Source organism: Periplaneta americana, chromosome 14 (genome assembly GCF_040183065.1).
Source record: "Periplaneta americana isolate PAMFEO1 chromosome 14, P.americana_PAMFEO1_priV1, whole genome shotgun sequence".
NCBI classification, from domain to species: Eukaryota; Metazoa; Arthropoda; class Insecta; order Blattodea; family Blattidae; genus Periplaneta; species Periplaneta americana.
This window is the reverse complement of record NC_091130.1, coordinates 128355395-128378470: the sequence shown is the minus strand read 5'-3', so window position 1 is coordinate 128378470 and position 23076 is coordinate 128355395. Positions and strand designations below refer to the sequence as shown.

At 33.7% G+C, this 23076-nt stretch overlaps 1 protein-coding gene across 32 annotated transcripts in view; it reads right to left on the bottom strand.

Moving 5' to 3' along the window:
* The window catches only part of LOC138713728 (longitudinals lacking protein, isoforms H/M/V-like), a 614547-nt gene that overhangs the window by 371523 nt on the left and 219948 nt on the right, over window positions 1–23076 (bottom strand). The window contains exon 5 of one of the 32 annotated variants that reach the window (XM_069846046.1): window positions 34–11805. The exons of 30 other annotated variants lie outside the window; for them this stretch is intronic. In XM_069846046.1, the coding sequence (XP_069702147.1) occupies window positions 11219–11805 (587 nt within the window). In that variant the 3' untranslated portion in view covers window positions 34–11218. Of the gene's footprint in view, window positions 1–33; window positions 11806–18891; window positions 19206–23076 lie in introns of those variants that run through there. One more of the 32 variants, XM_069846084.1, reaches the window with a different exon arrangement.

The following is a 23076-nucleotide window of genomic DNA, read 5'->3' as shown; positions in this document are numbered from 1 at the left end:
TAATAAAACATTGAAAAGAGAACACCAATGAAGTACTTAGCTATATAAATCTATTTATTTGCTATTAAAATGTATTTTACAAATTTAGGCAAATATTAAAATGAAAATATGTCATATACAACTTGCTAATATGAACTACAAAAATAAAATTAGGCATATAAATGTCATTGTAAAGAAAGAAATAAATATAATACCCTATTCAAAATTGTAATCCTTGATTTTGGACATCAATATCTATTTTTGGTGTTAAAAGGACAATATACAAGTCTTCCTATAAATTTCCTTGGTTGAAGCTTTCATGTAAATATACATTTGAACACACATACACATACACATTGCATACTAAAGAAATGCTATAAAACTAAAGATGGATAATCACTGTATCATAGAGCAGAATACTTTCACACTCTATAGAATGTATGTGATTAGAATAATTGTTCACATCACACAGCATATTATACAATTTCATAGTATTGTCTGGGTTATTTCCCAGAAGAAATAATATTGACATATTGTGAAGGCATTTCAATTACAATTAATATTATATACAAATTTAGAAAGTAATTATCCTGTATAAAATTTAAAAATTCAAAATTTAAATAAATTGTTCACTTAACATAATATTGTTTACTATTTCACAATAAGTCATGGTAGAGCTCATGGATAACTATTTTACAAAAAGTCATGGATAGATCACATGGATAACTCATTAAGAGAACACTTAACAGGCCGCTGGAGATCTTGAGTGTTCTGTGGTTACTAATAGACTTACACCATCATTTCCCACTGAAGAAGGAATCCATTCGACAAATACAGTAGATATTTTGATACACATCTGCCCTAATTCAAGCATAGTAAATGGTATGAAATTTGTTCAACCAGGATGTTTAATTTATCCTGAACCAGAAACAGATCTTTTCTACCCCAAGGACTGACTAAGGATGGAGAAAAGAGTTGGAAGGAATATATTAAAATCCCAACTGCTGACTGGTAGGTCTATGCCAGAGAAAAATAATATTGAAAGCGAACTTGACAGGTTATAAAAGAACAGCAAGGAAAGAAAAGAAAAAATATGAGAAGGATACTGTGAAGAAGCTTCTTGAGCTTCAATTCATGGAGGCACACTATGATCCGCAACTAATTTTTACATTTTCTGTCACCTTTGCAAACTATAAAATGTCTTAGTCTTAATTGCTTTCACAATGTAACATTGCACTTTAATTTATGTTATCTCTTGTAATTACTTTTAATTCACGCGATATAAATTCCTGTTAGAGAATATTGTTTTCATATTGCATGCCACCTTATAATTTGTTATTAATTTTGTATATTTTGTATCATGGCATTTTGTGCTTAGTTTGAATTTCTGTTAAATGTAATTTCTTTCTACCACAATAGGAAAATAAAATATTTAACTACAATGCATTCAATGTATTCCTGAAGTTTATTCTTATGATCGATGATCTCCATGTTTGTTTAAATGTACCCCAATATGGGGTAGACTTGAACAGGAAACAGTGGACAATTTATTTGATAGAATATTTTTCTTCAGTATTCAATCGGTTTTTTTATATAGAATTAGTTGTCAATAGATTTGTATATAAATTCTGTATGTTCTAACTAGATTGTGATGGAAGAAGAAATAACAAAGAATAAATTCTTTTAAATGATAGAGAAAAATATATAATCATTGATTAAATTTTCCCTTCCTTACTGTGTTAATATTTAGGATTTACCTTAGCTGACTGGTTTTGAAGCCTAGGCTTTGGACAATGAAGAACAAGACTTCGAAACTAGTCAGCTAAGGTAAATCCTAAATATTAGCACAATAAACAAGTTGGAAATTTAATCAGTGATATATAAGTGTTAAAAGTGTATCTAGAAAAATGAAAAATATATAATTACCATTATCAACTCTTACTTATTTTTTTTTAAACTGTTCATTTGTGCTCCTTCCTTCTCTAACCAAATAGGCCTCTATTATATAAATTCTAGAACTTTCCAATTAAAATACTCGCTCAAATACAAAGTACTAACGAAATTAAATTGTATAATTCTAATAGGAGATGATTAAATAGAGAATACTGATTTAAATAACAGTATATAAAAGATGTTACTGTTGACAGAGTATTATTTAGAAAAACAATTGTTTTGGGTAAGGAAAACAAAAATTGTATTGTAGAAATTCCTTAATAAAGAAATCATAAAATACTCAATGTTCAGAAATTAGTGTTTCTTTTATCCACATATTTTCCTAAATGACTAATTGAACTTGCTGCCAATTTTTTTCAGCAGTTTCTTTACTTCTATAACTCAAGTTTTTCCTTTCGTCATAATAATATATGTCGTCCACACCTGTGGAGTAACGGTCAGCGCGTCTGGCCATGAAACCAGGTGGCCCGGGTTCGATTCCCAGTCAGGGCAAGTTACCTGGTTGAGGTTTTTTCCGGGGTTTTCCCTCAACCCAATATGAGCAAATGCTGGGTAACTTTCGGTGTTGGACCCCGGATTCATTTCACCGGCATTATCACCTTTATCTCATTCAGACGCTAAATAAACGAAGATGTTGATAAAGCGTCGTAAAATAACCTACTAAAAAAAATAATATTTGTCCGGCATGTCATTTGTTGAAGAATACGAGTAGTTAATTCAAATTTCTCAAGCAGGGTTACCAGTCTTACGTTGAATATTTTGGTAGAGAAGCTGCCTCCTTACAGTGCCCGAAATCACTGTCTTGTGTTTAAGCCCCACAAGAAGGGATGCTTCTTCCATAAATTTTCGTGCTGTTGAGGACTTCAGTCTTATTACTCCAAGCACGAACCTCTAATTGAAATCCTCAATAATAATGAAAAATTAACTATCAATCAAAATGGAATAAAATTAAGAGATCTGGCAACATTAAACCCACCTGAAAATTATGAATTCATTCTTGTAACAAAAAGAAATTCATAAATATACTTGGCACGCTATGGGCAGTAGGTCAATAATAGATTATGTGCTAGCAGATAAATAAACCTCATCAATTTATGCCACGTTCCCACAAGGTGTGAAACGTCTGTGTCAATTTATAGTCCCATCGCCCTAATTTCCGGCAGCCAATCACATTGCAGGTCGGCTACATTTAAACGTGTGCGTCTTGTGATTCGCTGATGAAGATGTTAAGCATTTCGTAAGGCTGCAAAAATACTTAATATAATCGCCGGCCATTTTGGCTCTTTTGTTGGCGTTCGCAGAAAGCACACGAGGACGTTATCTGCCACTCAATTATATGCTGAATTACAGTGCGTTTGATTTATTATCATAGGAGCTACGACATGATAATGTTGAATGGTGTGGCAAATAGATCCCTCGTCTGGTAGCTCAGCAACGAAAGAACAAAAATGGCGAACGATACTACCTACCTAGACTTTATAGAGCCTTCACTTCCTAAGACGTAAGCAAAGAGGAGAAGTCACACCGGGAATAACAGCATCGCGACTTTAACTGTCGTGGTTGCTCCACACTGGTTCCTACTTGCTGGAAAGCACGGTCTGTTCACATGGAAGGAACAAAGAAGTCACTTGAGGTGTGGCCATGGATGGGTTAGTTGCTGAAGGATGTGTGATTATGTGTTCAGGTTTAGTGAATGAAATCGTTCGTTTTTTACAATGAAGAAAACACAAGGATGGAGATGGTGTGTTAGGCAGTGGATACTGTAATGTAAAGCGTTGGAAGCTTCCAAACTTATTGAAGAAGAGCTTAAAAAATCACCCTGAGGATTTACAAAATTCGGTGAGAATGACAGAAGTAGCCTACAGTTTGAAGATTTGTTAGAGCGAGTTTGACCTCTAATAACAAAATGTGACATAAATATTGTATGAAACAAGCAATAACTGTCGAAACGAAATTAGAATGTCGAATGAAAGAGTTCATTTTCATTAACCAAACAACTTTAGGTTTATAGGTCTAATCGGTAGACTTTCCTGAACTCTCACTCTCAGAAATTTTCTTCAGTTCCTGGCAAAATGAACTCCTCAAGTTTTAAAATTTCATTATAACTTCCTTCGATCCATATATTCGTTTAGCCACTGCTGCCCACTTATTACATTCGGTACACATCCAATGTTTGATTGTAAAGAACAGGTTCAATTTGGTATAGTTCCAAAAATCGTACTGTATCATTGTCACTAAATCTAAAAACAAGCTTACAAGACATCTTGCTTCACCAAAGCCAAGCAGCTCACAACTGAAAATCAAACATGTTTGATCCTGTCACGACCGAATTGTGAGCTGTTTGACGTTACAGGGAAGCTTAAAACATTGCATTCACACGAGTAGTGGCTTAGTAACTGACACAAGTGTTTCTGGCCCCATGAGAATGCGGCATGATAAAGAATACAAGAGTGTACAGGGAATATCGTCACCTGAATGCAAGAACTAGGTAACTCGAAATTTGGGTTTTTTAGTTATCTCTGTTATAGCATAGCAAAAATCTCGCACAGAATGTAATGCAAGAACTAGGTAACTAATCGAATGAAACCGCGACATCTATTTTCCAATGTAACAAATAGGTAAAAGAAAAGGAGACATATTCCTTAGTGGAAGAAATAAGTAAATAGGCAATATCTCAAAATAAGAAAAATTGAGTTACCTAGTTCTTGCATTCAAGTGACGATATGATATACACAGTGATCACTTTTATTAATTTCTAAGATAGTAATAGCACTTAGTTGGCAAAAGCAAAGACATACCGGTATCAAACAAATGAAGAAACATGGAAAATCAATCTATTAGAGGTTGCAAGCATAAAAACTACTTATCAGAATAGAATTGATCAATACCTATCATATATACTAATAAATAATAACATAAAACTCTTCTTCTTTTTTTCCAATGGCATCAGGCTGGTGGTGTTTAAACCAGTCTACTTCAAGCATCCCAATATAGAAAATATACATGCTATACAAATCAATGATAGACTTTCCACCTGGGCTCCCTTAAATCGAGGTGTCTCACAGGACTGCAGCCTTTCTCCACTCCTGTTTATTATATACATGAACTATATTATTCACTTATGGAGACAAAACTTTCATGCTGGAAACCCGCTAAGTCGAAATTCCCATCTCGATACATTATTATTTGCAGACGATGAGATTATTATTGCAAGAACAGAATCCGAACTCCAATGTGACATACATAACTTAGAAAATACTTCTTCCAAATTTTATATGACAATCTCAACACAGAAAACGAAAGTAACGGCATTTTTAAGCACAGAACCAATTCAGAGTAAAATTTGTGTAAATAATATTTTAATAGAACATGTTAATTCATTCAATTACCTTGGCTACAATCTCTCATTTGCTGACGAAGAAGATAAGAAGATGAAAATTTCCAAATTCACCAAGATCCTAAGTGTAATCAATCAGGTTTTTAAGCCTTTTCAAGTCCAGTGACACACAAGACTCAGGGAATATAAAACTCTTGCTCAACCAGTTCTCACATATGGAAAAGAAACCTGGACCATCAAAATGGCTGACAAATAGACTTACAACAGCCGAAATATGATTTATGAGAAGAACTGCTGGTTACTCCCTCCTTGACCATAAAAGAAATGAGGACATTCTTAAAGAATTAAAAGTAGATTCAATTACCCAGTACATAGAACAATACAAACTGAATTGGAAAGAACATGTTGCCAGGATGCCCTCCAACTGCTTGCCGAAACTAATCTTATGCTATATTCAAAGAGACCGAAGGAACTTGGGAAGACCTAATAAGCGCTGGATAGAGACCATAACAAACTCCTAGGTCTAATACGTGAAATGGTTATGATGATGATGATTATTATTATTATTATTATTATTATTATTATTAGAATTTCCTCTACATGTGCCTCATGTTCTAACAAAGAAATAACTGCTAGATCCATGCTGTCAGTCATCTTGACTAAAAACGACACATTGGCACTCTGTTATAAAACTCAGTCGACAATATATACCGCAAGCATCAACAGAATTTCACGCACGGTGCATAGGATCCGTGGCTCTTGGAAACCACTGCTTTTATTAGATTATTGCATTGAGCCTCAAGCTAGGCATATTCCCAACTCACACCGGCTGACTACACTAAGGTTTGTTGCATACCCAGGTTTCGAGTAGGCAATCCCCCCTGGTTCCTATGCCAGCCCCTCTGTGCGTCGTCTTGAATGATAGCAATTGTTAGACTGATAGTGATTGGTGTCTACTGGGTATGTGTTACACTGATTTTTACACTCCAGCTATAACACATCAGTTGTATTAGATGAGGTAAGTGATCAATGTTTATAATTTTTCTGTTCTTACTTAATGTCCACTTATGTTACCTAAAGCTCAAGATATACTGAGAGATGTACAGTGTCATTACCTCATATCAGTCCACACCTGTGGAGTAACGGTTAGGGCGTCTGGCCGCGAAACCAGGTGGCCCGGGTTCGATTCCCGGTCGGGGCAAGTTAGCTGGTTAAGGTATTTTCCGGGGTTTTCCCTCATCCCAATATGAGCAAATGCTGGGTAACTTTCGGTGCTGGACCCCTGACTCATTTCACCGGCATTATCACCTTCATCTCATTCAAATGCTAAATAACCTAAGATATTGATAAAGTATCGTAAAATAACATACTAAAATAAAAAACCTCATATCATTCCACCAAAATTCTCCACCTTCCCCTCATTTCATCTGTAAGCTGCAATAGTTATTTTGGCTGGTGCAAAGCCTTAGGGGTAGTGTGGAATTCCAAGATATAGGAAGGGCTTGGGGCTCTGGACGCTGGGATTTACTAGGAACTCGTCTGAGGATAGGACTTGGCTCTGTCAAGACTGAGGCAGGATGACCCACGTGTCAGCATGAGATTCACAAATGCCACATAGGGCTAGGGTGACCAGATTCACACCGATAAAAAAAAGGACACAAAGCTTCAAAAAGGAGGACATTGTTGAAAAAAAGAGGACCGAAAATATGTATACCTAGATTTAGGCTTAGGCCTATATTATACTTTAAATTACGTCAATATCTATTTTATTACAAAATATTTACCGTACAGATTTAAGCCTGTAACACATTACAGCGAAAAATATGTAATGCGTTTGTCGAGCTATGGAAAATGCTTTCCTTTAGCACAGAGTAAAGCTCGAAATAAGGCATAGCTGACATTGGTTGGCTAGCAATTTTTTGAAAACACAGCTATCCCACCATCTATGTTTCCTGCTCCCACAGGTAACCTAACCTAATTGTAGCCTAAAAAATTCATATTATCGGGTACGTGAATGAAACTGAACAATTAATAAAAAGTCAGATCTTCAAATTTATGTAATTTTATTTCTATCAGTGGATATCAAACTCGAAGACCTTGCACAGTATCATATACAAGGTCTTTGATCAAACTTGATTTCTCGATTTACTAGCTACCCTCTAAGCAACGACCATAACAAGGAGGAGCAAGGAGAGTTATGATCATTGGCAAAGAATATATACTGTCGCTGCTGCCACCTACAGGCAAATTACTTAAAAAGGCCTCAAATCAGATCATTTCAAAATATCAGGCATACAGGTTACGAAAAAGAGGATATTTTTTTATTTTTTTTTTTTAAATCCGCCCGGACCTCAGACAAAGGCCTAAAAAGGAGGACATGTCCGGACAAAAGAGGACGTCTAGTCACCCTACATCTATATGCTCTATTACATTGCTATAAATCAATAAATTAAAGAATGCAGTTACATTGTCAGACTCCAAAGCAGCTATTCTATCAATCGTCTCTAAACACACACCTTCATCTCAAACAGCAGAAATAACTAAAATGCTCTCTCAATTAATATCGCTCAATAAAAGAATTGTATTTCAATGGATACCATCTCATTGTGGAATCCTGGGAAACGATAATGCAGATGCTTTAGCAAAGAAGGGCAGCACTGCTACTTACAGACCTGTTACTAAATCTACGTATTAGTCTGTGAAAAGATTTATTAAATCTACATACTTAGACTTCAACAAACAAAATTTGATAACACAATCTCAAGGGAAAAAATGGAACTCTCTGCATCATAATCCATAGTTAATTCCCGATTTACCACGAAAATCGTCTGTAGCTGCATTTAGATTGGCAACAGGCCATGATTGTTTGGCCAAACACCTGCATAGAATTGGAATATATCAGTCCCCTAACTGCCCATTGTGCAACTCAAACCAAGAAATGGATTCGGAACACCTCAAAATCTGTGCTTCAGTGGCTGTCTATGATAATATCTTTGAAAAATATTGGAGTGCACGCGGTCAAATGACTTTATTGTCAAATGCCTGGCATTAGAAAACAACAACATTGTTATTTATTACCATTTTGCTCCTCACTGGATCTCTTCCTTTGCCAGTTATTGTTTTGATACTGGAAAGTTTAATCAGTAATTAACTGTAATTTATATACACATTTTTGTAATGTATCTTCTAAGTATCATGATATCTGCTGCCATATATGTATGAGATGAAACACTTGAAAATTACTATCAAATAAGACAAGATCAGTTGAGAAGAACCAATCCCAAGGGAAAAAATGGAACTCTCTGCATCATAATCCATAGTTAATTCCCGATTTACCACGAAAATCGTCTGTAGCTGCATTTAGATTGGCAACAGGCCATGATTGTTTGGCCAAACACCTGCATAGAATTGGAATATATCAGTCCCCTAACTGCCCATTGTGCAACTCAAACCAAGAAATGGATTCGGAACACCTCAAAATCTGTGCTTCAGTGGCTGTCTATGATAATATCTTTGAAAAATATTGGAGTGCAAGCGGTCAAATGACTTTATTGTCAAACGCCTGGCATTAGAAAACAACAACATTGTTATTTATTACCATTTTGCTCCTCATTGGATCTTTTCCTTTGCCAGTTATTGTTTTGATACTGGAAAGTTTAATCAGTAATTAACTGTAATTTATATACACATTTTTGTAATGTATCTTCTAAGTATCATGATATCTGCTGCCATATATGTATGAGATGAAACACTTGAAAATTACTATCAAATAAGACAAGATCAGTTGAGAAGAACCAATGACTTAGGGAAACCAAAAGATAGGGGGAAGGAGGAGGGGGAGAGAGAGAGGGAGATGAGTGAGGTGTTGCTCAATTCACTGAAACTCATACATAGAATAATAAAATTTTTCAAATAATATACTATAGATATTTTCGGGGTGAAATAAATAGGTAACTGATAATATTTCAAAATTCTAACTTCAATATAACAAATGAACAAACAACACAACTCAGAATGAAATCAGCACTGGCAAACTTCGAGGTTGCAGGCATATTGTACTGGCAGGTCCATGTCACACCTCCTAAGAGAAAATATTAGGGGTTGACTAGTTGCCTGAAATGCTAGTGTTTTGAAACCTTCCTAGCCGACATTGAAGACAGAAATGAAGAATGCATAATTGTTGCAGTACTGTAGGATGGAATGTTCTATTGACTGTGGTGCCTATAAACACCCTCTGAGATAATTAAGGGGATTGGTGTCTGAAAGACGTTGGGAGAAGGAAAGAGGGATGAGACAAGAAGTTGGCATATTATACAGGATTTTACTTCAAGTTTCCATGCTATAACTAGGAAGAAAATTAAATAAACACTCTTATCATTAGTGCAAGTTCTATTTCATTCCCTTCCTTGTCGAGATTTAAACTTCACAAATGCTGCACTTGGTCTTTTAATGTTTTAAAAATTGCATAAATGATATGTTACGTTGCAACACTAGAATGATAATGCAGAAAACACGCGGAAGACATGTTCCACAACAATTCTGCCTATCAAAAGTTCTCATTTCCTGACACTCAATGGATACTACACAATAAATTGGTCGGAAATTTTTAAGTCACGGTAGTGTCTCCCATATTTATTCTTTGTCAATAACATACTAATTATAATTCCAACATTCCAGTTACACATTTATTCATTCACAGTCAAATTTAATGCTTGATGTCAACGTTATGATTGAAGGAAATAAATTCTGCTGCATATTTGGGCATTAACTTACACACACACAGATGCAAACATTCCCATACTTTCTGTTTTCTTGTCTTTTAATTTGATTTTGTAGACCATATGGATTGATATAACGACTTATGCACACTTTAGAGGACATAGCTAACATACACTTTACTTTTTATATGGTAACAAAAACAAACAAGTGAAACTTGTATATATTTATGCAATATTTCAATTGTATTTGCCTCTTGTAATGCTTTAACTTATTATGAATCCTGCGTTGCTGAAGCTCCCACAATCTAGACTGGTTAATAGACTTTATTTCCCTCCTGTGGTTGGATTGCATCAGGTATTGGTATAATATCTACATGATTGCTACAACAGAAGCTGTCCCTGTGCTAAAAGCAAAATCATCTGCATTTACTAATTATGTTTACTCAGAAGGAAATTAAAGTGTAGCTTAACCAGCTGACATTTTTTAAAATACTTCGTAAAAAAACTTAATTTTTTCATATATTTAAATAGAGTAATATTAGTACCAGTATATCATTTCTGATAGAAACACATCGAAAAGATAATCACCAGGAAAGTTTTTCTCTCATGTGTCCTTGTAGTACAAGTATACACCCAGAAACAAAATTTGGGCCACCTGAATTTTACAAGTTCCAGTTATAACATACTGTGCATGCTCAGAACCAGTGACTAACAGTAGCTATTTAGAAAATAACAGCAAAATTCTTCCAGTAATGAATATGTTAGCAAATAAATTATTCGCCTATAAATAATTACTTAATTTAATATTAGAATAAAACATACTGTAGATATTCCTGAACTACAGCAGTCTGAGGTAGGTTTTTCTTTACACATTCTTCCCATAAATACCTTTATTCTTCTAACACTCACGTCAAATATTACTTTAATTGTATTGACTTCAATATGGCACAATATAACACAAAATTTATGGCAGTAACAAAATAAGAAATGCGAAATAGCAACACTATGTCTCTACAACATAAACACTTGGTGGTTTCTATTGTGTTCAGAACTTTATAAGAATATTTAAATTTCAAATGTATTGCAGTACGAACAAAACGTCTAGAAAACAGGCACTCAACCAAGAACTTAGGACGAAGTCATATGGCTGTTCGATATATTAATGAAATAACCGAGATTTGTCCTTTCTACCAAACTATACAAAAGGGTACCAGAACAATAAATACATTTATTAAGGACATGGCTGCCCATGAAGTCTATCAACATGTTTAACAAGACTGCTCTTATGTTTAGTGCGGTGTGGGCAATATGGACACTGAAGCTGGGGTTCTTTTCCACATTCTAGTCTTCGATGGGATATCAAATTCTTCTTCCAGCGGTACAGTTTACCACAAGATGGGCATCTGTAAGCACCTGGTTTCTTCCAGTCTGATGAAGTATATTTCTGTGATTGCAATATAGGCCGACTACTAGATAGATGTGATCCAAGAAGAAGGCTGCTTCGTGAGAGGGAACCAGAAGACAACAAACTGCTCGATGATAAGGAACTTGATGCACCAATAGATGTATCTCGGATGATGTTGACTTTACTACTGGTAGAAGATCTACTCCGTGATTCACTATCATGATGTAAAGCAGTACGATGGTGTGATTTCTTCATGCCAACTGATAGTTGCCAATTTGATAACCTTGCAGCAGATTCTTTTAATTTGGAAATACTTAACCCTGAGCTACTAGCTATTGTGGTGTTCTTTGCAAGAAGTCTCTGGACTGTGGATATTTGCCATGGTTGATATATTCGACTCGATCTACCATGAGCTGTAACAAGGAAGCAAGAAGCATATGGTTAATGTAAGGATTACACAGAAGAAATCCGTTAATGGAATAAAACTCTGTTATTTATACGAATTGTCCAATAGTGAATACACTTTATAAGAAAATACACACATGCTCACATTTTCAATGAATAGCAACTATATGATGTTACAAAAATAAAATATGTATGTAATTATGATCAATAATACTTAAAGATTGAATTCAAACAACATACACTTAAATAATATTATGCATCATGACGAGAGCATGTTTTTCATTGCTTAAGCACTTAAAAAACATACTACATAATAGATAATTTTATTGTGAAAAGTACACAAAAATCCAAAAGACAAAAACTCTTATGTATTTGACATGCGAGATTTCAAATCAGATCAAAAAACTGTTAACCTTAAGTGAAGTGATTATATAGGCCACTTTTCAATTTTTGTTATTAGTTTCTTAATACACATTATTTCTAAAATATCAATGTAATAAACCTGCATGACTTGACTAATAATATTTATTTTGCCTAAGATTAAAACTGACATTAATGCTTGTGACTAGAAAGCAATCCTTTCTTTATAAACATTTTATGAATATCATATCTTAAAACACATTTAATTGATTATTTTGAATGATTAATTAAATGGCAAACTTACTAGTGTTAATTATATAAGCTCGTGTGGCTTACAGCTGTTTCGGTGTATAATCAATCATTTATATTTAAATGTTAAAAGTAGTATACGCAAGATTCAAGATGATTATTTTGGTCTCAAATATTTACTATTTAACCTACTAATGGAAATGTTTAATTTTGTACTTACACAGTTAGATACTGGTACTCTAAAAATTTTCAAGAAAAATGTCATTATGTATTTAATTTATATAATAATAAATTTTGTTTCATTGTTTTTCGCCATTACTAAGAGAAACCACTAACCTAAAATCCAGATAAAATTATCACTATCTCTCTTAATATAAAAACAAACTACATGTAAGGTTTGAAACTCCTCAATAAATATATTAAAATATGTCGCACATAATATATGGTACAGTAGTCATTATGTTAGGTCATCTAAGGAAGTATAACATATTTATGATTAATGTGAATATATACCAGTCTTTCTCTTACTGAGATGTGTATATTCTTGAGGATATGCACCACACACACACATACAATACATTAACTTTACTGCTAATTTTTGTCATATATGTGTTATAACTTTAAATAAGTACAGTACAATATGCACTCTTGTCTAATTTGGCAACTTCATGTTCACATTACACCTCCATTAAACTAGCAAGAATTGTCATACCAATATTTTGAGCACCGTTTCTAGGGTCAAGATTTTTCTGAAGATGATAAATATGAAAGAAAGTTTAGCATTTTGGCTGGATTACATCTGTCCTCTAGTTGCATAATATGCAAGCAAAACAATTACTAACATTTCCAACAATTATTTAAATTATGAATGAAAGGGCCTTCCAATAAAAAAAATAAATGAAATATAAACATTTTGGAATGTTTCCTGTGTAGCTTCTAAGCACTTTCAAGTGACATGAATACTTCCTACTAGCTTTTATATTAACACAATTAGGTTACTTTACATCACTTTTACATATTTCTTCCAGAAAGTTAACTTCCTTTATATGGCACGTTAGTAAAATTCATAAGCTTTAATTCCAAAATCTATCAAGAATTAAAATCGGACAAACAGTTGCATGTTGTAATCTGTTAGTATACAGGCCTACAGAGTGATTCCGGAGGAATAGTAAATATTTTAGGGGGGGGGGGTGACTGTATGGACTATTCTGAGTAAAGAAAAGTTCATATAAATATGTATCCACTTTTCAATGTGTATGGAGATACAACTATTTGTTATGCACAACAAGCCTTACAAGTAGCAAGGAGGAAAGACAAATGACTTAATGGTTAAGTGTATTGCTTATTTGCATGGTATTCAACAGTTCAATACACTTTTTCACTCTGTTGACAACAGTGAGTGAGTGTTGTTCTTCTGAGGCCATCTTGTTTTTATTATGGCAGCACTATTCATAATAATCAATTCGTCCCTTATGGTTAGTTTGTTTTTGTACACTTCACCTTTCATCCACCCTCACAAAAAAATCGACAGGAGTAAGGTCTGGAGACCTTGGTGGCCAATGCACGTGACCACCACAGCCCATACATCATTCGGGGATGTGAGATTTAGATGATATGTCATCTAATGGCTAAAATGTACAGGGCCTCCATCATGCTGGAAGAACATGCCCATTATCGTAGCCAAGTGAACTACAAATATCATTTCTCTGCACTCATTATGAACAGTGCCGCTATCAGACAATCTCAGAAGAGTAACATATAATATTCCTTCGTACACAGTCATTTGTCATTCCTTCATACCATTTTTGTAAGGCTTGTTATGCCTAACATTCAAACATCTGTACCTTCACAACCATTGAAAATTGGATACATGTTTATATTAACGTTTTTTACTCAGAATAGTTAAACTCTGCAACTGAAGAGTCCAATATTAAAGCATTTCGATGTGGTGTAATCTACTATTATGTAAAATACACATGCACAGACACAATTATTTATGGTTCAATTTTCTGCTGAATTCTAATTCTACTTGGAAACATATCTAACAATTCGAAGGATTAAAATGTTATAGTTACATATTATGCAAAGAAATAATTATATAAATAATTAGTTATTAACCATCACCATTCACAAATAGTACATGGAACATTTATTTTTTTATCTCCTTACATAGTACATAATAGTGAACAGTACATTTATTTATACCTTCTCCATAAGCTATTAATGAATACAACAGTGAAAATAAATGTTCTTCTTTTGTTTCTTTATTCTCTTTACTAATACTGTCTTGAGCATTATCATACTGCTAGCTAATGTTCGAATCTTGACTTATCATTTCAGCTTCAGTTACTCTTCACAATATTTAAGTATATGTATATGTATTAGTTGGTGAAATATGAAATTTTACCTCTTGACATTCATCCTGCTCATCTTCTTTCACTTCAAAAGTGAATACTACAGGTAGGGCCATAAGTCATGTTACTCCTGTAACATTTTAATATTTTTAATATTTGGCAATTAATCAATTGCAATTTTGCTGTGACAGAAGCATTCAGGAGTATAACAGATGATTTTCTTCACAAAACCTCTCGTCGAACATGGCGTCGTAATCAGTTATGTCATGATAACGACGTATCTTCTGGATGAATAAGGTATGTGTATGTATATGAGTCATTAGTTGTGAAATAAACAAATTAGGGTGGAGGGAATAACGTGACTTATGGCTCACTCTGTAGTATTAATATTAATGTTAACAAATAATCATTTTATCAAAACATAGTCATGGACGAGTACAAAGTCTGGCAAACTTCCTGTTCTCATCTCTATAATTTTAGAATTAACTTTCACTAAATGATGTATCTGGTAAATAATTTTATTAGGTAAGGGAAAGAGATAAAGTATTAATAATAATAATAATAATAATAATAATAATAATAATAATAGTAGTAATAATAATAATAATAATAATAATAATAATAATAATAATAATAAACTTTACACTTTAAGGTTTTAACTGAAAATATGAGTTACAGGATAGTTATTATATCTACTTATTATAGCTTAAGTATAAGTTCTGCAATTCGACAGGCATTTAGCATGTAATTACATGAATAAGAATGAGATTATTTAATTTACACTTGAATTTTTATATTGCCCAACAGCCTCTGACATGGTCAGAGGAAGAATTTCAGAGCCATGGAAGCAATATATTGCAAAATGACGGGTATAAGAATGTTCTGTGCAGAGGAATACTGGGTGTTCATTTGAAAGTGTGTCATGATGTCATTGTTGTGAGTCAGCGATTTGAAGCGAGTTTCAGCTTTATATCAGAGAAGTTGCCTATTAATCAAGGCGTTCAATCTGAACTTGAGAATGTGTACGGTATAACTTGAACGTCATAGCAACAGATGGCGGTCTGTACTGTCTGTGTGCTACCATAACCTCTTTCGAACTATGTTTTGCGCGGACAAGTCATACGCAGGGTATTTGTTATCATCGGTTGCGTACGGCAATATTCCACAATACAAATCAAATGCTCCATGTCCATGTTGACCGTCGAAGTTAATGTCAACAAATACGTAAGTAATCGTCTTAACCCTCTCCCCATATCCCGACAGTAAGAAAAAACTCACCTCAGTACGTGTTTTCAAACAGTTCACATTCCTGTCACTACTGGAGTTACCGTACGTATCGGTACGTACTCTTCAGAATGAACGCCGTACTTGCTAGGCAACTTCTCTGGCACATACATAATACGCATCTGCGGAAGTGTAGGAAGATTGAATTCTCTAGGCTCATCAGCTAGCCACATGACGGCATACAGTGAGTCAGCCAGCCATGACACACTTTGAACTGAGCATGCAGTAGAGAGTAGGTACATGTTTGGGGTAAGTGGATGGGAGGTGTACGTGATTTTAAATAATAATAACAAGGAATTTAAAAGTCTCTTTTCTTTAGGTGGGTCCCAAAACAACAAATCTAATGACAGTGTTTATGATCGAATTCTTTAATGTTACAAACAAAATGAGCGCAGGTATTGTGAACACACTGCATGAATTATATTGTAGTTTATTAACACTAGAACAGAAGTTTTTAAGTATGGTACTTATGTAATAAACTCGTGTAGGGAAGTTTGTAAGCGAGCCAGTTGCACATTGAGATACAGTAAAAAAACTTGTTCTTAAGCTTAAGAAATTGGGTTCTCTAAAATATAGAATTCCTAAGCAAAATCATCGTGTTCTAACAGAAGGAAATCAAACTGAATAAATATTAGAACGTTCTTGAAATAAATCTTCATGTCATCTTGCACATGAAATTGGTTCTCAAAATTCTCAGCCTATAAAACTATACAGTATAAACTTTAAAATTTAAATCTGATGGAGTGTTTACAGTCCAGAACTACAATCACATAATAATGCTAGTTGAATTTATTTCTGTGACTGAATTTTGCAGAACAATGCTATCTGTATTGCTGATACACAATTAATAATTTTCTCATGGTTTCATTTACATGATCATGTTAGTTCACGAAATAATAGATACTGGAGCACCATTAATACACGAAGTTCCACTGTATGATGAAAAATGGCATAAGTTCGCCATAACTTCAAGAATAATTAATAGGCCCACTGTAAATGCAGAAAAGTACCGGACACAAATACTTGAGCCACTTTTTGAACAACTGTCCCATATTAGGAGATTATATGCACACTGTCTGAGATTCTTGGGATTTAAAAGGGAGAATTTTGATGACAGGATTGTTACTAAAGGAGTGGTAAGCACAATAAACCTCAGACTGCAGTGTAAGGCTTCAGGTTCCTCCACCGCACAAAAAAAAGGAGTTATCCTGCAACTATTAATTTTGGTGCATCCTAAAAAATAAAGTGTACAGGAATAGTATGCATATTGTAAATGAATCTAAAGAAAATAAGACAACAGACATTATAAGAAATATGGATGGAGAACTTTTGTTAGTCATAGTGCATACGCTTTCATTGATTTGTACGAGTTGATATATGTGGAGAATTATCAATCAATAAAACTGGTTCCTGATGCGACCTTCAGCCAGTAGAGTTCTGGCGTAGTTGTAGCCACAAGGAAAAATAAAAAGCACTGTACATGTAATTCAGAGAAATTTTCGAAATTGATTTATTGCTGCATCCCAATACCTTTTCTCTTTATACTTCATAGGGTCAGAAAGTAAAACATCTACACATACAGTACATTCTTTCTACATTTATAGGAATGTTTAGTTATTGACAAAATAATAATCATATTATTCTACTGGTCATCTTAATATTTATGCAAATCAGCCCACTCCTTGTCAGTGAGCATTATGCATCAACATTAGATGTTACAGTTAACAAGTCATCAGGTAATATTGTTATAGCCAGGCAACATACATTTCAAAGTGCACAGAAACCAAATGCTCCTACTAGTCAAACTGGAGTGAGGATTAATTCATTTGGCTTGAGCCTGTGGAAGAGTGCAGATCAGCTCCTGTGAAGTACAGTTTACTCTAGATAGTTTAATATAGCATTATTGTATTCGTACTAAGTTAGCATGTTTCAGGTCAATCTTAAAGTGTAAAATGACCTATCTCTCTGTCACGCCTCTCGTTATCAGTTAGTGTGTGTGGAAGTATGATATCATGCACAATTCAAGAGTGGAAGCACTATGTTTTGTATGTTGCCATGCTATAACACAGAGCTAGAGTACCACTTCAGATAAGACAGAACAGTTATTATTAAAGAAGTTATTCATCATCATCATCATCATCATCATCATCATCATCAGCAGCAGCAGCAGCAGCAGCAATACAGGATAGAGTCCCAAAAGGACTGTTATGGTCCACAAAAGTTTTCAGCCCATCTCTTCATTAAAGAAGATATACAAGATATACTGTATCTTCACCTTGTTAGCAAGAAAATGAACTCAGATATTCTGAAACAAAATCTATAACTTAGTTTATTACTGTATTTTATAGCATAAATCAATTACAATAATTTAAACATAAATACAGTATTAATGTGAATGTGTCATTTTAAATCTATTTAATTTTCAGAATTATTTCTTTATTTCTATATTTTTTATTGTTCTTACGTCACAGGAAGGTTCCTTAACAACATAATCTGGAGGGAGAATTTTCAATGAAAGATGAAGTAAATAATAGGCTATATAAAACACAAATTGTAAGAAAGAACCTTATATTAAAATATTTGTGTGTATCCAGAAATGAGAACTTTTCGAGCTGTACAGTAAATAAAATAAAATTAATACTAATTGATATTCATTATTTAATATCCTACAAATCAAAACATCATCAATATCAAATGATCTACAGGCTATACTATAATAGAAACGTTTAAAATGCAATCTAAATTAATAAGTCAATTCATTTATAAGTGCTGGAAAATGTATCATGTTCCTGTCTATTTGTTAAACAAAATATTACAAAATAAGTTTAGTGCATAACCTGCTGTTTTATGCAGTGAATCTTTCTAAAGCTGCAACACGAGCCTGTCTTGATGTTTGTTTTTGATATGCTTTTTGAGGTTTCCTTTTTGTCTAGCTCTCTGTGGGCAGTACGGGCATCGAAATTGGGGTTCTTTACCACATTCATGGCGTTGGTGAAAATGAAGTGACTGTTTCCAACGGTACTTCTTTCCACATCTCTGACAACTGAAACTCTTCTCCAAAGACCAGAACTTTTGTGGATTGACTATATGAGGTGTAAACAACTTAGTATTCAAACCATGGATTCCGCGTGATAACTGGTGCTCGTTCAATGGATCATATTCTGGAACAGAAATTAATGTTAAAGAGCTGAATCTTATATCCCTTATATTTTATATAAATTAATGTACACAATACAAAAGTAATATTTACTTTCGTTAAAAAATTATATTAATGCACTAGAGAACACCCACGTGCAAAGTAGGTTTACTATGGTAAGTCAGAATTATAAATTTTTGAAACATTAATGAATCTTTCCGTATTTTTTTCTCTTTCCAACTTCTGGGAAAAATGAATACCTTTCAGCTATTTGCAATAATCTAAATCAATTAGCTTATAAAGGCCTACAGAGGTTGTGGCGGAAATGCAGCAATGTAGAATTATAATCCAATAATTGACAGGGTGAGAATGAGTTAGTCCAAAGCCACACTTTTAACAAAAATAATTTTTCGGAATATGTATGATAAGAACTTTCTTGTGTTAAATTTTAACGTACATTGTTAACATGTTTCGACCTATTTTCGGTCATCTTCAGAACTGGCCGTTGTTGGTCTTGGCGCCTCTTGTTTCCTGTGTGGGTGCGTTCGTAGTGTAGAGTCAAATAGTATATGTGTTTTGAAATTGAGTTGTGAAGATGACCGAAAATAAGTCGAAACATGTTAACAAGGGACATTAAAATTTAACACAAGAAAGTTCTTATCATACATATTCCGAAGTGATACAGTGTTTAAAGTTGTGTAATCAAGATGAATAATTTTTTGTTCGAGTTTATTTCTTACACATATGGTGAAGCTACTCGTTATAACATATTATAAAATTTACTCAACAAATAACATAAGTAGGAAGCTGAAGAGATTATCATACCACACCTGATAGCATTGGAATCTAAACCTTTAATACACCCTCCTCTAAAATTTTGTTTTTGTGACTTAGGATTTTATCATATCATTCTCACTCCTTTCATTCATACTGGCATTTTAATTATTACTACAATTTTATTTTTATTTTATTTCTTTTCGGCCTTTATGACATTATGAATAATTTCAAGGGAAAAATTGTTCCGGGACCGGGTATCGATCCCGGGGCCTCTGGTTGAACGTACCAGTGCTCTGCCAACTGAGCAACCCGGGAACACCACACGACACCGTCTCAACTTTTCCCTTTATATCCACACAACTCGCGTGGGCTGACGAAACGCCAGAGACCCACATCGAGTGCACACAATCTCTGTGTTACTTGGAATTGTGGTTTTCTGTTAACGTACACAGTGACGTATATATTATGCAAATCTAGTCTTTCAGGTAAAGCTCCCTGTAAAGCAGATTTGAATAATTTCAAGGGAAAAATTGTTCCGGGGCTGGGTATCGATCCCGGGACCTCTGGTTGAACGTACCAGTGCTCTGCCAACTGAGCTACCTGGGAACTCCACCCGACACCATCTCAACTTTTCCCTTTATATCCACACAACTCGCGTGGGCTGACGAAATGCCAGAGACCCACATCGAGTGCACACAATCTCTGTGTGACTTGGAATTGTGGTTTTCTGTTAACGTACAGTGACGTATATTGACATTATGTTTATAATGTGTATCATACAGTATGTGCTTTAATGAAATACTGTTACAATAATTTTATTTAGAAAGACACTCTTTCAGCTTTCCCAATAATGGGACTGCCTCATTGAACAAAGCATAACTAACATACAGAACGAAAGTAAAAAATGAAAGTATAGAAGAGGACAGGAACGATCACAAAAGAGAAACATAGGAAACGAACAAGAAAAGTAAAATTAAGAACAGGAAAGATAATAAAATATAATAAACATAGTAAACAAACAGATTAAACATTCGAACAAAAATTCTTCCTTGTTAGGAAACAAAGTACAGATGGTATTTTAAAATGGAAAGCGAATTACTGATGGAAATATTAACTACTAATTCAGTAAATAAATAAAAGTCAGCAGTTCAAATACTAATTATATTTGGCACAAATGTATGCAAAAAATACATATTTGTAAAATGTAATATGTATTGTGACAAAATACAATTCCATTATTTATATCTCAAAACAAAAGTTGCTAACTCCAGTGGACATAGCATTTTCGAAATGAGTTACAATTTTATTCAAATTACAAATTAACTACAAAACATCTGCATCTATTACAGGGTGTTTTCTTATAAAAGCAATGTAAATATGGATATACGAAGTACCTACAGACAAAAACTATATATTGCACAATATGCAAAGAAGACGAAAATAAATCTTCACACACAAACACACAATAGTGGTTCATTGAGTAACTGAAGACACAAATGAATATCGAATAAAAATAAATATATAATATGCATTTGTCTCTTTATTTATTGTACAACCTTAGTACGTTTTTCCATAAAGCAATCACTCTAAAACACAAGGACTTCTTAAAGTCGTAACCGAGTACAAAAGATCCTAACTATACTTATGGCGGAATAAAATATTTTACTAGAAAGAAACTGAAACTGTCATTTAGGATTACGTTATAAACACGTTGTAATCTATAACATAAAACCTAATGAATACCTATCAAATGAAACTTTGAAACTTACCAAGAATTCCTACTCCAATAATTCCGATATCTTACAATTAAAAAACACACACTTATGTAATGAATACTAACATTTTCCTTTGACAAAATTGGCATTAAACAAAATAAGCCAAACTGAAAATAATGCAGTTTCGTAAAAATAATATTTCCGTCATATATTATGTATAATTAAGTTTCTGATTATCATTTAACATATAAATATTACATATTTCAGGGGCTTGAGGCAAATAAAATGCTGTGCCATATTTTGTTCGAAATCCTATTTATGCCTATGTAATAGTTCCTGTTATGACTTTCATCCGCTCTAGTATTTACAAGTTCTGCAATTTCTCACTAATGGTAGGTCTATTGTATAGCTGCTGTTAGTGCTTGTATTGTCCACATCAAGAGAAATGTTTCAGCATAAACAGGCTATGTCACAAGAGTTTGAAAATGACAGAAATTCACGAAATCCATCTTATTTAATTGGTGTATGCCTGGAAACAGGTTTTGCTTAGTAAAACAAAATTCTAAAAGTGACATGGGCAAGTTAAAGCCCATTTAACAGTTATTCAGCGCTTCAGGCTGTGGCAATAAAATCTCGCGATGTATACACTACATTACAGATGTAATTTATCAGCTTACCTTATAACAAGTGTTGGAACTGTCCACTGCTGGAACATAGCATGACACTTCTTGTACGATTTCTTCGTAATATATTGATCATAAATGAAGATTTGCTGTTATAATGTGTAGTGCACTGCCAGAACTAAACAGAACTGAACTGAATGGAAGTCAGCTGTATACTAATGCTCCAACCTTGATATCCCTTCAGCCTATGTTATCTGTCCATACTACATAACATGAAACCTTCCCATGTTTGATTCAAGACAAATATATACACTATTTTCTTTGCATTCATATTCGACTTATAAAAGGCCAATGGTATTTACCTGAGTGAAGCCTGTTTCCTGGTGAATACTTTGTACAACATCTTCCATTTTTTATTATGGAAATTAATAAGGAACATTTTGGTAGGTCCATGAAAAATGTTGAGTACTGGTAGTGAATCTTGTCTTAGAATGTTCTAGAGCCATAAAATCGCAAATGGAGTTTTCAGCATTAATGTACAAATACATTTTTATTTATTTTTGTTAAAATGGACATAGACATAGAACAATGTTAATGATGCGTTATGATGAACATTGAAAAACAAATTTAGAGAGCAGGTTACTTATTTTAGTTCTCCTGATTTACAAAATGTTTAGAAACATTCAATCCCTAATATAAAAAAAAATTAAGATCATGGGATAGCACATAATTGCCTCATGCCCTTATACTTTAGTCTATTTTAAGCTGATATATTTCAGTT